Source organism: Eurypyga helias, unplaced genomic scaffold, assembly GCF_000690775.1.
Source record: "Eurypyga helias isolate BGI_N326 unplaced genomic scaffold, ASM69077v1 scaffold1194, whole genome shotgun sequence".
NCBI classification, from domain to species: domain Eukaryota; kingdom Metazoa; phylum Chordata; class Aves; order Eurypygiformes; family Eurypygidae; genus Eurypyga; species Eurypyga helias.
Genome location: NW_010247977.1, coordinates 4,733 through 20,798, shown reverse-complemented (window position 1 = coordinate 20,798; position 16,066 = coordinate 4,733). Strand labels below are relative to the sequence as shown.

At 38.4% G+C, this 16,066-nt stretch overlaps 1 protein-coding gene across 1 annotated transcript; it reads right to left on the bottom strand.

The window, feature by feature from the left end:
* Positions 1 to 680: 680 nt before the first annotated feature.
* Positions 681 to 14,349, bottom strand: LOC104509057 (contactin-5-like; the record flags this gene model as incomplete). The annotated part of the gene is made up of 5 exons (XM_010150879.1): positions 681 to 1,214; positions 2,880 to 3,048; positions 4,431 to 4,543; positions 4,991 to 5,177; positions 14,240 to 14,349. Coding segments are annotated over 5 exons (683 nt in total), but the record flags the coding sequence as incomplete, so codon positions are not given.
* Between the last annotated feature and the right edge of the window lie 1,717 nt (positions 14,350 to 16,066).

Sequence of the window (16,066 nt, the reverse complement as noted above, 5' to 3'; positions counted from 1 at the left end):
CCAGGAGTTGTTTTGGTTTTCTTTTTTTTTTTTTTTCAGACACAACATTGTGCAAAATACATCCTACTGGAATCTGTATATATGTGAATGGTTATGTTCCAAATAACATTAGTATTCTCTCCATAATATGCTTTCATATATACTTCAACTTTAATACCAAATATATAAATCACAGAATGTTACTAAAAGTTGGACCCAGAGGAAAAAAAAAAAAAGTTTAAACTGAGAAGTGGTTGGAAAAAGTAAGTTTATGCCCTTGCTTTGCTTTATTTGTCCACTTACCAGCCTAATGTATATCATGTTTGAATGTCCAGTGGAGTTTTCATTGTCATATGCATTAGGAATTGATTTTTTATTTTCTATTGAAAATAAGTATTTCATTCATTTAACATTAAATCATGTGGTATTTGATGCAAACCACACTTTTTTCTTTTTAAGTTTGTGTTTAATAATTTTCCGTTTACTTTGCAATAAAATAAATGGCTTCTTTTCTGCTCCAGTCTGTCACTTTCTGAGTGTGCTGTCTAGTATTTTATTGACAATTTTTTTTTCCAATTAAATAAATATTCATACATTTTCAGAAAAAAATCTCTGTACTTTTGTAGTGGGCTGTGTATCTAAACTATTTTTTTCACACCTGTCATTAGGAACAGCCAGCCATACGGGATGCAAGAAAGGTATTCGACAAAACAGTATCAAACTTTGTTCTCTATTTAAAAAAGTATTTTTTCTCAAACCAAACAGATGTACTGTACTAGACAACACTGTTTGAACATCTAATGATACATGACTGGGGTCACCAAAATCAAACATATAAAAAAAGTAAAGTACGTTTGACAGAAATTACGTTTGCTTACAAAAGTTTATTACATACAATCTGCATATTTTTGGGCCAAGAAGTGTCCCCACCCTAGAGGACTTTTACAAAAAATGAAGAGAAAAAAACCTGATGAATTACTGACCATGTCTCCAACACTCCTCTAAGTGCACCACAGGCATTTCTAAGGGTCTTTAAGCATTAGCTTGCATTTTGAGTTTCTCCCTGGACATAAAATTCCATCCCATGGTGTCATCAAGCTAAAGCAAAGAAACAACAACAGTCTGCAGTCTTCACCATGAGGTTGAAGGAACCATCAGTGCCAAAAGCAATGTTACAGAAGGCAAGAAGGTAGACAACACATGTAAGGTGGATTGAGCACTTGTTACTTTCCCTCCTGAAATGAAAAGGAAAGTACTTGAAGAAGAAACGATGCAAATGGTTCTCAGTACATTTAGGTAGTAGATTTTGCCTCAAACTTGTATTCTGTTACGCTCAATAAATATCTAACTTTTGTGAGAACTTCTATCACAAAATAGACTGCCTATGAGACATAAGGAAATTGGGGATTTTATGATAATATCTACAGCACCTCACATGCTGAATCACCATATTCAGTCTGCAAATAAATAGGAAATTCCAAAAGGGTATGTGGGTTTGTGCCTTGAACCTCAAAAACAATTAGGCTGCTGAGGATGACCTGAGTCACAATCACAAATGTTCTTCCTGGAACAGGGAATAAAAGCTAGACCTTGATCTTGATGATTATCCAGAGGAAAAAAAGTGATCTTTTGCTCAGTTGTACAGTGATGTTTTTTTGATCACAGCTGTTCCTTAAAAAGCTATGCTAAGAGAACACGTGCTATGAGCTGGCAGTGGCAACAGATTACATGATGGGAAGGGAACCAGACTGGGTTCTTTGGACCACAGTTGTCTTAAGTGAAACTTATCTGTTGTGCATAGTCTAATCAAAAATATCAGGTTAGAGGGAATGAAAGATTTTGTGGCCTAGAGTTATGGCTCAAAAAAACCATGAAACAAATATTCTATGGAGGAATGGTGTTGTCTTCTGAATTCTGATGACATCACTGTAGTTTGTGACTAGACTAGAGCTCAAATTTTAGGTCTCATTGAAGTTTCTGGCTCCCAGATTTTGAATAGTAGTCCTTAAGGACTAAAAAGCAATGTTTAGTAGAATTTTAAAGTGTTAGCCAAAAGTTAGAATTAAGATGCCTCGTTGTGTTTAGGGAAAAGACAATGTTATTTTCTGGTTGTTCTTGCCACTATTCCTTCCATGCTTTTCTTGCCTGTGTAATATCGATACTTTAAATTATTTGAACATATTGCACTTACTGAGGAAATAGAAGCTAGACATCATAATTTACTTCATGATAATATATAATATTATAATTTGTTAATAATTTAATAAAGTAATACCTACTTAAGGGCATCAATGGGATCTACAGAGAAATTCAGCTTCTTCTAAAGCAGTTACATACACAGGGTTCACCTATGTAAATGCATACCATTTTAGCTCTGTTAAAGAGTACACCTCTGGCTGATGGTCCAGAATGATGTGTGCATCCTCTAAGTCCCACATCATATCTCTCAAGTCTGTGCAAATGTTTGGGATACCTCAGGACATATCAGATGTGCCTATGTCTAAATATTTAATTCAGAAGGTCAGCTGAATTGCTGTCTATCCTCCACCATCAGTCTGTATGGATTACATCTCAGCTGATTATAATGGACTATAATGGTGTTTGAGACACCCAGTGCATATGTAGACACCTACGGCTCAATTAGGCTTCCAGATGTCCTAAAAAAGTATTGGTTTCCTGTAAATCCTCTCCTTAGTTCATCAGTCCCACATGGATGCCTCTGATACTCTTGAGCATCTCAAATGGTATTAGATACCTTTATTTCTTCATAGAATTGAAGACTCTGATTAATGATTTTATCTAATAGCTAGAGAATTGTGAGAACATTCTTTTAAGGTATAGAATAATAGATTTAATGAGCATTACTATAATCAGTCTTCCAGAGAGAAGTGTAACCTTACCTGAAAAAGATGGAACTCTGATCTGGGGACTCGCAGTCCCATCCCCTCCTTCACTGACTGCACAGACTTCAATGATGTAGACACCAACATCAGGAAGAAGTACCACTGCAGAGGTTTTCTGTGTTTCTATAACTTGACTGTTGCTCTGGCCTTCTTGCCTAAATAACACCTACGGTCAATAAAGTAGATAGTGGTCATAGTGGTCATTCAAGTTATATACCAGACATTTTGTGTGGGCAACTCAGTCACTGAAATGTTAACTGTTTCATGCTTTCATTTAGAATTTTTTGACATTACATTTGAACATTCATCTGCTTTTATCTCCCCTACCCCCAGTGGCTTCAAAACATAAATTGCAAAGTAAATTAGCAATTAATGAATGTGATAGAACAATGATTATGGTCCAGAGCGAAGCCAGAGCATTTGCCCTCTCCATCATCAGGTGTGTCACAATGTTTTCTTCAAAATTTCTTCAAAATGCATTTTGGGTTTCATTTGATATAAATTCTTATCCCTCAATTCATGTAGATATTCACATTTTTGGCCCAAGAACCCCACTTCAAATGTAAAAATACCCCTAAATACTCTCTTGTGTGTTTGCCTCAGCTGGCTAAGTCAACCGAGAATAGTACAGATCTGCCCTTACATCTCCTGTGAAACTCTGTAGAAACTTCTGGTGCATGGGAGGAAAGCAAGTGAGTACAAAGCTGTCTTTTTGGTACTTCTGTGTAAGAGTTTCTGTTCCCAGACAAAACTGAAGAGGCCAGAGATGTGTAAAAAACTGAAGTAGTCAACGTTTTCAGAATCTCAACTAATCTGATAGAGCAGTTTCTGGTTTATTTGAACCATTTTACACTTTATCAGTGATATTTCCTGATGTATCAGAGAATATCAGATTGTAGTCTATAGAAATGGTCATACGTATGATTCAAAAAAACCCTAACCCACACTTCTGTAAAACCACTAAAATTATTCTGCTTTGATTTAAAAGATTGCACTGAATTCCACTGCTTTTTATGACTTGCTATTTAAGAGTTAATCTGGATTCTATTCTTTTAAACTTCAAAACTTTAAATGCCAGATGTTACGAACACTGATTGTTGAACATCACCAGTGTGTTCACAAAACAAACTGAAGTTTTTGTACTTATGCTCCAAAAAATATTAATTTTAATGTCATTTTAAGACACCTCATTCTTTGGCATTTCTCTAAATCCTACTGCAAACACAGTTAAATTGAAGTGTTAGGAGGAATTTCATTGCAGGCTGGCCTTATTAATAGCCTTTTCTGAGTCACATATGATGAACTGATCCCCTCAGATAGAGCTTACTCAGTTCGTAATCAGCAGCTGAAAGTCATAGCACAGAAAATGTTGGGATATTTTGCTCTTTTCAATTTTATTTATTGCTTTTCATGGTGAAAACTGATTGCAGACAGTCTGTATAGCATACTTCATTTACACAGAAAAACAAGAAAGGGGGAAAAGCCAGCAAGGAAGAGGAGTAGTCGTTTGGAAGAGAGAAAGGTGAGCAAAGAAGGGGAAACACTGACCTTGTATCCCATTACATCGGATTCATTAGCTAGAGGTCTGACTGGCTCCCACCCAAGAGACACATGAGAGCCATCCTGTATCCACATAATATTGCTTGGTGGTTGGCTGGGAGCTGAAGAGGAAAAATAACATGTGCATAAATATATTTAATATGTAGTTTATTTAAAATTAAAAGTATTTATAGCTTTCATTATATTTACAATTGTTTGTGTTAGCAGGCTCCCACCTCTAGCTGGAATTTTTAAAGATCTTTTTTTTCACCAGGAATTATAATTTAATAGATTGTGGTGAATTTACTCAGCCCACCCCATAAACTCCACAGAGCTTATGGTCTTGAACTCTTCTTTCCCTTTTTTGTCAAAAATGCCTTATTCTGGGAACATAACCTTTGTTATGAATGCAAAATCATCTGAATTCATGTCTAAATATCAAAGCAAAGCCATGAATCAAAACTATACATGATTCTTGACTATTATACACTCTTATTAAAGGAAAACTGGAGAGGACAGAGGCTGCTTCCTGACTTCTCCTTTTGAGCAAAGGTACTGAGATCACTTACGGGACTTCTTGGTTGCTGCACGCACAGCAGTGCTAGGGGGTCCATATCCTGCAGCATTGTATGCCCTCACCGTTAGGTGATATAATGTATTTCCTTCTAATCCTGTCAAGAGGATGGACGATTCATTTCCCTCAGTTTTGACCTTTTCTGCTGCTTCTTCCTGCTCCATGTCCTTCCAGTAACCAACCTGCCAACAAATGACCAAATGAAGGATTAATATAGGTATCAGGGAAGTTCATACTTCCAAATGTTCATACTTGTTATCCTGTGGAGGTTTTTTTTTACATTTCTGCCTTTCGTCATTCTGCTTTCATGTCATTTCTGCCTTTTGATCATCAGACCTTTTTAAACATGTGGGAATTGCAGCCTAACCTTGGAGACAAGCAACGCTCACTTCTCCAACATGGTGAGACTCACAATATTACAGCATTACCTGAAGCACCTTTAATTGCTGTGTATTGCACAAGAAGATATAACTACAAGGTGGAAGAGCAGAGGATGAACATTGTTAGCGAGTCAAAAGTATTTCACAGGATTCAAGGAGAGCTCATCATCTGGTAGGTCACGAGAATATTTAACTTCACCATGGAAAGCTCTGACTGTGTCAGTTAGGAAATGGTATGAGCAATATTCTCTTCCTGGCTCTCAGCAACTCAGAGCCACAAGATTTCTTATCAGCATGCTGAATGGGAAATGGCAGAACACCGAAGGAAATCTTTCATTCATTTGAAAAATCTCATCTGAAGAAAAAGAAGGAAGTAGATTCAGTTTTAGTTCTTGGATATAAGCAGGTTTCTGATAAATGTAATTTTGAGAGTATGTTTATGCTCCTTCCTGTGAGACATAAAACCCCTAAGTGACCTTTAGTTGTTCCTAGTCCATATTTAGTTGTTTCCTAGTCCAGATATTCTGTTATCTGCACTGAGTTTATCATAATCTCAAAGAGGTTATAGATCTGAGCTAGAAATTTGACTATTGTCTTTCATCAGGGACCAAGTATTTGCAGGGCATAACTGGAAAAAAAGCAGTACTGTCTCTTTTTTATGTATCTAGGTGACCTACACAAATCAGGTAATTCTCATGGGACCCTATTTTCCCTAACAGGAGTTGTCACTGATGTGCCATTCAAAGACCTGTTCAGCTTACTGCTATTCATGCTGAGACCTACTTGCATTTATTCCACATTTTGACCTTTTCTGTGAAGTTTGTTATTTCATAATAAGTTATTCATATTATATCTGGATAACTTTTCCTCTGAGAAAAAAGGTCATGGACAATACAGCACTCCTGTGAATGTATCGCAGAAAATAGTGAACCAAAAAAAACCAAGGGGTTCGTAGGAAAATGAGGCCAGTGAGTACAATCCTGACCTTTTATAATTGCAGTAGGACTGCCATTAAAAAAAAAAAAAAAAAAAGTGGAAAGACCTGGTTGCAAAAATATACGTTTGAGGTCATATCTTCTTTTGAGTAAAGTGGCTCTGTTAACTTTGATCGGGGTTCTATCAGTCTGTGCCAACTCAAAGTCTACTCTTTCAATTGTAAAATTAATGTAAACATTGTTTTTCATGTGCCTGCATTATCTCATGTTAAAATTCCTTTGCTTTAATTCGTAGGTTAATTACAGCTCAGACAGCAAATCTAGCTGTACTCACCACTTGTTGAAATGTGTGATTCACTGAGGTATTTGGCTAGCTGAATGTTTGACCAACCTTAACCAAATAATACCTAGTCAATTCTTTCTTGGAAAGAAAAAAGAATCAACAACCATTTATTAACACATTATGATTGAACCTCTAATGCTTATTATCTCTGGGCAGTCAGATTCCTTTCATTTTAATTGCAATGCATCTTTACAGGCCTGACACTGCAGTGATGAGTTCTACATAGTATTAAGCACTGTACGAACAGTAGTGGGAGACAGCACTTGTCCTGAAGGCTCTATTATCCAGTTAGTGAATTCTGCTGAAGATCTAACAGGGAAATGGTCAGAAAGGAAAAGTGACTTGCCCAAGGTTACACAGGTAGACAGTAGCAGGGGTGGAAATGCAACTGAAGTAGTGAAATCCTGGTTCTAGAAAGCCAGGAGCAAGATTATAAGTAGCTCAGTAAGACTCTTATGTGAATGCAAGGTACAAGACAAGTGACAGCCTCCAGCATTTGCACTGAAGCTATTTTTTTTTTTAGTATAAAGAAGTTGTGAAAACCTGACTTCCCAAAAACTGGTGCTAGGACCACATAGATATTAAAACCTGATGAGTGTGGAAGAAAGCTAGGAGCATAATCAGCTCTTATGATATTTTTCATGTGTTTGGAAATGCTCTTCACTGCTGCTTATATGGCATTATCAGTTTGGATACTAATTATATTTTGCATGTTCAGTCTGCAAAATTTAACCATGGCATGTTCCCTACCAGTTCTGCTGCACCACATGGCAAAGGTGTTCCCTCCTGGCAAAGGGGTGTCCTTTGGGGAATGAATATACTGTGTTGAGCACCAAAAACATAAAATGCAATTTGGCAATGCTTGTATTTCGATTTCTTATGTACTTCAAAGACCTTAAGTATTTGGTCCCTGCTTTTAAAATTCCCCTTTAAGTGTTACCCTGTGCATTTGGACTTTGATCTCAAAAGATGCTTTTCTCTTTCTTTTGTAATGCACACATCCATTTGCGGATAGAAAAAGTGGTTATAGAAAAAAAGAACTTCAATAACTGTTGACTGAGGTCGATGGTGAGGGAACATATGTCGATTTGAACCGAAATTAAGATACTGCTGATGTTTAAAAGTGCTGGGTATATTTTTTAAAACAGAGGGTTTGTTTGTTTACACTTCTCTGTGTTATTTTTTTTTTAATCTTGCTATTTTTAATAACCTTAATATATACTGCTCAGAAGGGATTTACCACACAGAGTAGGTTTTCATTAATGCTAACTTGGAATATTGATATAGCATGAAGCATAAATCACAGAAGAGTAGAGCATATTTAAAAAATGTGCTCTCTTAAAAGCACATTTAAAAAGGGGTGAAAAAAAGCATTTGGTTTGTTTAATGCATTAATATTTGTGATATTTTAAAATTTGCTGGGCTAGCCAAAGAATAATAAGCTTTGATATCTTGTTCCCAGCAACCCATTTCGTTCAGATGGAGAAGACTCGACGATATTTAAACAACTGAATTGAGGAGCTGCAGGAATGTGCAACCTGCTTTGTCCTGATTATGAGTTAAGCAATCATTAAAAGTAAATCACTGCATTAAAAATTTGTTTCCACCTAAAAGTTTCCTATCTCTAATACTTACAGACCACTACCTTGAAATTTTAGCTTAAAAGGTGTCTTAAATAATATTAGTCTTTTTCCTGAATTGGTTTCTAGCATTTGCATACTTTGGTATTAATTAATCTGTTGTAATTGCAGGCCCTCTTCTCTAAATTCAGTAAAGACAGAGTTACTGCCTGGATACTTTTTCTGCTGGCCACAGAGAATTAAAGCTCCAAATTAGGCATGTCAAATAAGAGCCTAAATTAGGTAGGGTGAATCAAAGCAGACAAAACACACAAACACAAAACACAAACTGGGCTCTGTGAGTGAGTATTTACCAACATCAACAGTACCAACATAACTGAGAATTAACTTGAAGAGATCTCATTGTACAGAAGGCGCTAGGGGAGACAGAGAAGTGAGCTGAATGAACTGCTGCTAGCCCTCAAAAAACAACACACTATGCTTCAGATTTCATAAAAAATATTTTAATTATCATTATTATTAGAAAACTTATCAGTGCCTTGAACTAGCACTTGGAAGTCATGCAAAAGTTAGTGCAACAGTATAACCAAGCACTCAGGGCTTTTTGTATCATCTCAAGATATTTATGTGACTGTCCTTCAGAACAAGATGCTCCTGCAAAAGGGTCAATCAACCTCAGTTACTTCCATCTCACCAAAACAATTTCTGACTGAAAGAAGAAAGGAAATACTGTTCAGAACTCCTAGGTTCTGGGGTCTTCTCTGGAGTAGCTCGCATCCTTCTCCTCTTTCCTCAGGTACGCACTTCTCCCACACAGACTTGCATACACATGGGACAAAACATGATATTGCACCTCAACCTTGAGGACTATCATCAAATATCTAGCAATATTTACTTATGAAAAATCAATAATTATCTAGGATTCTTATTTTAGGTAGTTTAGTCTTGTAACAAACTATTAATGATACAGTCATTGTATAGCTCTCTTGAGCCCCTCATGAGAGGTCTATGGTGTGATCCATACCTTAGGGGTTTGAAAAACTGTAGTACTGGTCTGATACAAACTCTGCTTAGAGTCTTCAGGATTTTAGAGGGATTTGAATCAGCACAGGAATAACTTTGTAGGCAAAATTAACTTATTATCCAATTTCTAATTTTGTGTTGGGGAAATTTCATTTATTCCAAAAATGAAATCTGGTAAATTAGTATTCAGGCTAGTGAAAACCCATTTCCTCGTTTTTCAGTCTTGCTTTACCACCCTCTGGTAGAAACATCCATATATTCTTTCTAAATTACTTCAAGGTAAACTTCACTGAATTTAAAAAAAAAAAAATCCAGGATCATGTAGACATAATTTTCTTTTCTGCTGTAAAAACTGATAAAGTATACCTAAGTACATCTTAGTACACATAAGTAAATCTAAGAAACAGTGAAAACTTGATTATAGTTATTGCTTATAGTCTAAGCTTAACTTAATAATTAATTAACTTAATTAACTTGAGTTACATTAGGTCAAGAGGATTGCTTGGCTTATATTATGTCAAGTAATCCTCTCTGAATATGGCATTAAAGGTTTTCTATTTTTTTGTATTTTTTTTGTTGCAAGTGGCTCTTTTGATTAGATTAGTCAAGTTCTTATTCCTTGGGTGAATTCCAGTGAAAAAACCCATGAGCTTTGTGATCTGTGTTTAAGTATTATCCTTGTTTTTCTGGAAAATAAAAAAGAATATTATCTTCTAGCCAGAAATTCTTTCTCTCTCCCTTCCCTACCAGTAGCGAGTGACAAAGAAAATATTGCCTAGGGCTGAAATAGATTTTATAACCTTCAGTTTATGGATTCTAAACAATAAGTATGAACCACACACTGTATTTTTCTACCATTCTGACAAAGTTTTCAAGCTACTTTATCAGAGTGTAGCTGGCATATATTTAGTAAGGTCAGGCGGACAGCTGACAAATCTGTACTGAAGTCAGGAGTAATATGTGCTTTGGAAGATGCAAATGAGTAGAGCAAACCTTGCATAAAACTCATGTGACATAACAGTTAACACGGCCTTTCAGGGATGACAATGTGAAATTGGACAAGTTACTTTGCCTTTCATTACTCCTTAGTACAAAGTGCAAACAGGGCCAGAGTGAAACTGGGTCACTGCAAACTTGTCCATATGTAGTAAATATTCTGTCACTTTTGTTGATTAGAGACCAAGCATTCACATGCTAAAAAATAGCTTCCCCTTTTATAATGCTATTACTGAAAGGCCAGGAAATGTGAAGACGATGTAGGTGGTTGTCACTGCTGTGGTGCCTGCAGGCAGAATCTCAATTGAGAGATGAAAACAGAGTGGCTAGTTAGATTATTTTGCATTAGATTTTAATTGAAAGCAAAATTTTACTTGTGCTCCACAATAATTCTATGTTAGGAAATAATTGTTAAAGAAAAAAGATAAATCAATCATCTTTTTATCAAAATCACTGGATATCTGTACATTATCTACTTGCTATACATAGATTAAGGGGGCAGTACAGACTATGTACTGCACTGTACTACACATGATAAAACTTCCATGGTTTCTAAATTAAAATAGTGTTCACAGACACTGAAGAAAGTGAACCATATGGAAACAAAGCTGCTCCATACTTTCAGGGTTTTTGTAAGGGAGTTTATCCCCTGTGTCTTGCTATACAGAGACCTTCCTTTTTGCACTGAGGGAATACTTTAAAGACAAACTCTCAGTATGTTAGTAAAATTGGGCTGGTGTTTTAACACTGCAGTGCACTGGTTCACAATCATGTCCTGTAAGTCACTGTATTGGGTTTGTGTGGCAAGGTTTTGATAGCAGGTGGCTACAGGGGTGGCTTCTTTCAGAAGTTGCTAGAAGCTTCCCCTGTGTCCAACAGAGCCAATGCCAGCCAGCTCCAAGATGGTCCGGCTGCTGGCCAAGGCAGCCCAAGGAGGACCCCACGCTGGAGCAGGGGATGCCCCCCCATGGGCAGCCTGTGCTGGAGCATGCTTCTCCTGAAGGACTGCACCCCATGGAAGGGACCCCATGCTGGAGCAGATCATGAAGAACTGTAGCCCATGGGAAAGACCCACACTGAAGAAGTTAATGGAGGACTGCCTCCCATGGGAGTGATCCCATGCTGGAGCAGGGGTGCATGGAGTGTGAGGAGTCCTCCCCGTGAGGAGGAAGGAGCAGCAGAGACAACGTGTGATGAACAGACCACAAGCCCCATTCCATGTTCCCCTGTGATGCTGGTGGGGAGGAGGTAGAGAAATTGGAAGCAAAACGGAGCCTGGGAAGAAGGGAGGGGTAGGGGGAAGGCATTTTAGGATTTTGTTTTATTTCTCATTGCCCTACTCTGATTTCATAGACAATAAATTAAACTAATTCCCCAAGTCAAGTCTGTTTTGCCCATGATGGTAATTGGTTAGTGACCCATCCCTGTCCTTGTCTCAACACATGAGGCTTTCCTTTTATTTTCCTTCTCCTGTCCTGATGAAGAGGGGAGTGATAGCATGGCTTGGTGGGCACCTGGCTTCCAGCCAGTGTCAACCTACCACAGTCCTTATCTCTTTTTTGATTACATCCTTCCCAAAAATGGAACCAAAAAGGTCTAGCAATACTGTTCTTGGAGTGCATTCTGTCCTGCTTTTTTTTATGCAGGAGAGCAGCATTTGCTCTCCTGTTTATTGAGTAAGGGCTGCTCTGATCACGGTTCCTCCTGGGAATGAGGATGGAAAAGTGCAAACTTTTTCCTGAAAGATTTGTCTGTCAGAAAGCAGGAAAGGAAATTCAGGCTAAATGAACAAAGGAGAAAGGTAGTAGGGAACAGCCCTCCTCTCTCCAAAGAAAAGTACTTGCATCCAAAAGGTCCTCTATTTCATCATTAGCTGATGTAGAAAGGATCAGGGAATTATTTTTATATTTAATTTTTGTGTTCTGTCAACTGGAGGTCACTGGCTTGAAGTACTTAATCTGTAATCTTCATGTTAGAATCCTAGAATTGGTGTAATTGGAGAAGCCAAGTAATAAGTTTCAATGTTAATAACCCCTGCTGTATCAATAAAAATTTTCAAATTAATTCCTAAGTAGTCTATGAGAGAAGCAGAGCATGTGACTCTTGCTGTTGGAGTCAGAGTATGCTTAGTTCTGATATTCTAGACATTTCCCAGGACAGGAAGACCATCGCTGGTATGAAAAGAGCCCACTGTCCTACCTGTAACAGCCACTTACCACTGGGACACATCTGTAAAGCTAAGGGAAGTGTTATGTGACAAGCAGGCAAATGCAAAATACATTCAAGTTATGAAAGAATAAATTTCCAGAGAAATAATTTTCTGTTTTGGAATAAATTCTATATTTATATTTTTAAAATATCAAAACCAAAGAATATGTCAAGCATTTTATAAATCAATATGATCTATGGAATGAGGATAAGAGTAAAAATAGTAGGTGTAATTTAACAGACGTCAAGATATCTGAGAGGGTGCAACAAAACAGCCACCTTTCTGAAGAGAAAAAGACAGGGTGCAGTGAGTAAGTTATTTCAGAGGATAAAAGACTGGCCTGGAAATTGAAAACATAGGTTAGTAGCAAGTGGAACACTTCAGGGATAGCATTTGCAAGGTTTATTTCATCTGTATCGGGTCTAGTTTTTTTCTCTTTATATGTAGCAGTTCTCTTTATATAAACAGCTGTTCTAAAGATAAAATAGTTAGAGATCACTTTTTCTGCACGAAGCAAGCTATGTGCAAAGAGACAAAAAGATGTTTAACGTAAAGAAGAAGTGGGGGTAAAGTAGAAGAGAGTGTGGACAATTTGGCTTGGAGACCTGTATGGGAAGGAGACCTGGATAAATGAGAGACCTGAGGGGACACAACATGCTCACAGCCTGCTTGGACTCCACTGGAGAACAATATAGGAGTATCAAAGTATCAAGAAGGTACAGCAAACCAGGTAAAAAACATACTAACTGATTGTGTCTGAGGTAACCATGCCATCCTGGTCAAGGCCAATCTGGCTGAGGCCATGCTGGAGAGCATGGAGTGGTGCCTCTGCTGCTGCCTGGGCACTTACGTTTCCTTCCAGACCATCGGTGATGGTCAACACCCTCCAGATCTTGTCTGGAGATGCTGCCAGGGAGACAGTGTGTGCTAGTAGGTCACAAGATGTCTTTAGATGTCTTAACATTGATATCTGCCCCAGTTCTACTCATTTATCCTCTTTTCATTGTTAGTGCAGAGAATCAGGAAAGAGTCAGCACTCCTTGTCTAAAGGACTAAAGCAGGTGAAATAACCTGAACCCCAAATTTAGTAACTTGCTGTTTCATAAGAAGCAGCATAGCCTTAACCACAAGGTCAAGATGGTAGTCCCAGACGATAGGTTTAGTCCTAGTCTGGTCTGTTTCTGGGGGTTTGGATTGTAAACTACACACAAAGCTACAATGGGATCCAAAAGCATGCGAAGGCCCGTTGCCAGGGCCGGTTCTCTTCCCCAGGTCAGGAAGGGCTGTCTTTAGGCAGAGGTTTATTTGTGGATGGTGCGGCTGCTGCTTCCCCTCCTGACATCCGACCCTTGATGAGCTGCCCAGCAGATGTCCCCCGGCCACCACAGGATGAGAGCACAGGGGTGGCAGAGGCGCTTTCCTTTCTCTGCGCTGATTGCTCTCAGCAAATAACAAGTTTGAACTGGTCACTGAGAGCTGGAAACAGTCAATACCTAATCTTCCCCAGCCAGTGAAGGAGGCATGCTGGGTCACTCGCCGTTCTTTCAGCTCTTTTTGAAGTGTCAAAGAGATGTTATAAGAACTGGTGTTGAACAGTTTTCAAGCCCAAATAAATAAAAGATGTGCCGGTGTTACAGCTGTGACCGTTGTTCTACAGCTAGTCGGATGTATACTAAACCAAGCATCATTCTACTGAGGTTTCACTACTGTGCATATTAACAGAATGCAATGCTAGCAAAAGCAAAAAGACTTCTCATTATGATATTCTGTGTTCATACCTCAAATCCCTGTGGTCTTCCTAGACTTTCTTTAATATGTTTCCACACAACCAGAATCTCCGATACAGACAAACTTGTAGCTTTGACATCGACGGGAGCAGCAGTGGGTTCTGTATTAAGAAAAATTGAAACAATAAACCTCCACTCTAACAACTTGTATTTATCAAAACCACTCCATCTCAAACTGTCATTTACTTCCTTTATTCTACCTTAATACTCACAAATAGGTATGACACTTGTGGGGAACATGAAAAACTGAACAAGATGAAGAGATTATTATTGTTGTATTTCTTTATTAGTGGCATGCCACATCAGTATCTCATCACTGATGACAGAAACAGCAAACTGTGACGGAATCTCGTCTTTGATTTAAAAAAACCACCTTTAATATTTGTAAATGCCCCCTCCCCCCCCTTTCATAACCTCATTCAGCCTAACTTCAGCAGTAAATTGAGCATTCATTCACTTCCTGGCTTTTAGTGCCATTCTGTCAGCTCAGGATGAGCAATACCTTGCCGGGATGCTCAGTCAGTCCTGCTCCAGGGTTATACTGAGTAAGAAGTGATAGCCAGAGCTTTAGTGAAATGCTACATAAAACCCCCAAAACTTAGGGCTATGTTACTGTGTTCTTGAAGTCCCAGGCACCAGTGTTTGGCATAAATGCTGTGAAGCATTTACCGTTTTATGCCTGGAACGCACACTTTTTTAAAGAAGTCATTAAGACAGGATTTGTCCCTCTCATTACCTTTATTGGTACTCTGTTCCGTTTTTCTATCTCCATGCTATCCATAGGACACTGCAGTTCTGCCCTCCTGATTATTCGGAGCCGAGGACCCTCCTGCCCCCCAGCCAGGGTGGGTGTCCTTCAGTGCTGCCGGGGTCAGCCCAGGGTGCACACAGGGGGCTTAGGGCTGCAGGGGGCACCTGCCCAACAGGGTTTCACAGGCACCTTTTACTTTGTGCTTTCATATCACTGAACACAGAGGTCCAGCTTCTTTCAGTGGCTGGGAAGTTGGGTAAATGTACACAGAGATCTGCCACGACAGGCCATGGAGCACACCACCAATTTGTATCACCACCTGGTGCACTGAGAGTGTCAAAAGATTGTCACATATCAGACTGAGACATGAGTTAAGGAAATCTTTCAGATCACTTGCTTTGATACCTAAATATTACTGAAAATTTGCTTAAGACAAGCTGTGGAGACAAGGCTTGAACACAGTGAAGCAAACGCTGACGGCATTTCTCCACCATTCTGGTGCAGTTCATGCTCACTAAAAAGGTGAATTCACATTCCCCTGCAGTCGCAGACCCTGTAATTTCTTCTGTGTGCTACTATTCCTCATTACATTTCTAAGGTGTTGATCTGCACTTGAAGGGCAGGCAGAGGTCTTGGCTTTTATGTCATAGGGAGGCACATCAAAGAGTTTTCTAAAAACCCCCTTTTTTTGGGAGACATTTAACAGGCTTACAAAAAAGGCGTTTCCTTATGGAAGAGCCTGAATTAAAATGATACATTCTTCTCAGTGATCAAACTGCCTTAGTAAGATGCCCAGTATCAGTCTTGACTCATTAGCTACCCTCCTTCCTCTGATCATATCGCAGGCATTGTTCTGGCACTGCTGCCCTACGCTTTCTCTTTGACATGGCTTGTACAAATTTTTCATGCTTTTTGATGTCAGATATTTAATGTTTGCTGCTTTTTAATCTTTTTTGTTTACTTCTATAGAAAAGAAGCACTTCTGATGTGATGCAAATTGGTCTTTGTCCACAATAAGTACTACTAACATATAATATATAATATACTAATATATAGTATAAATTGCA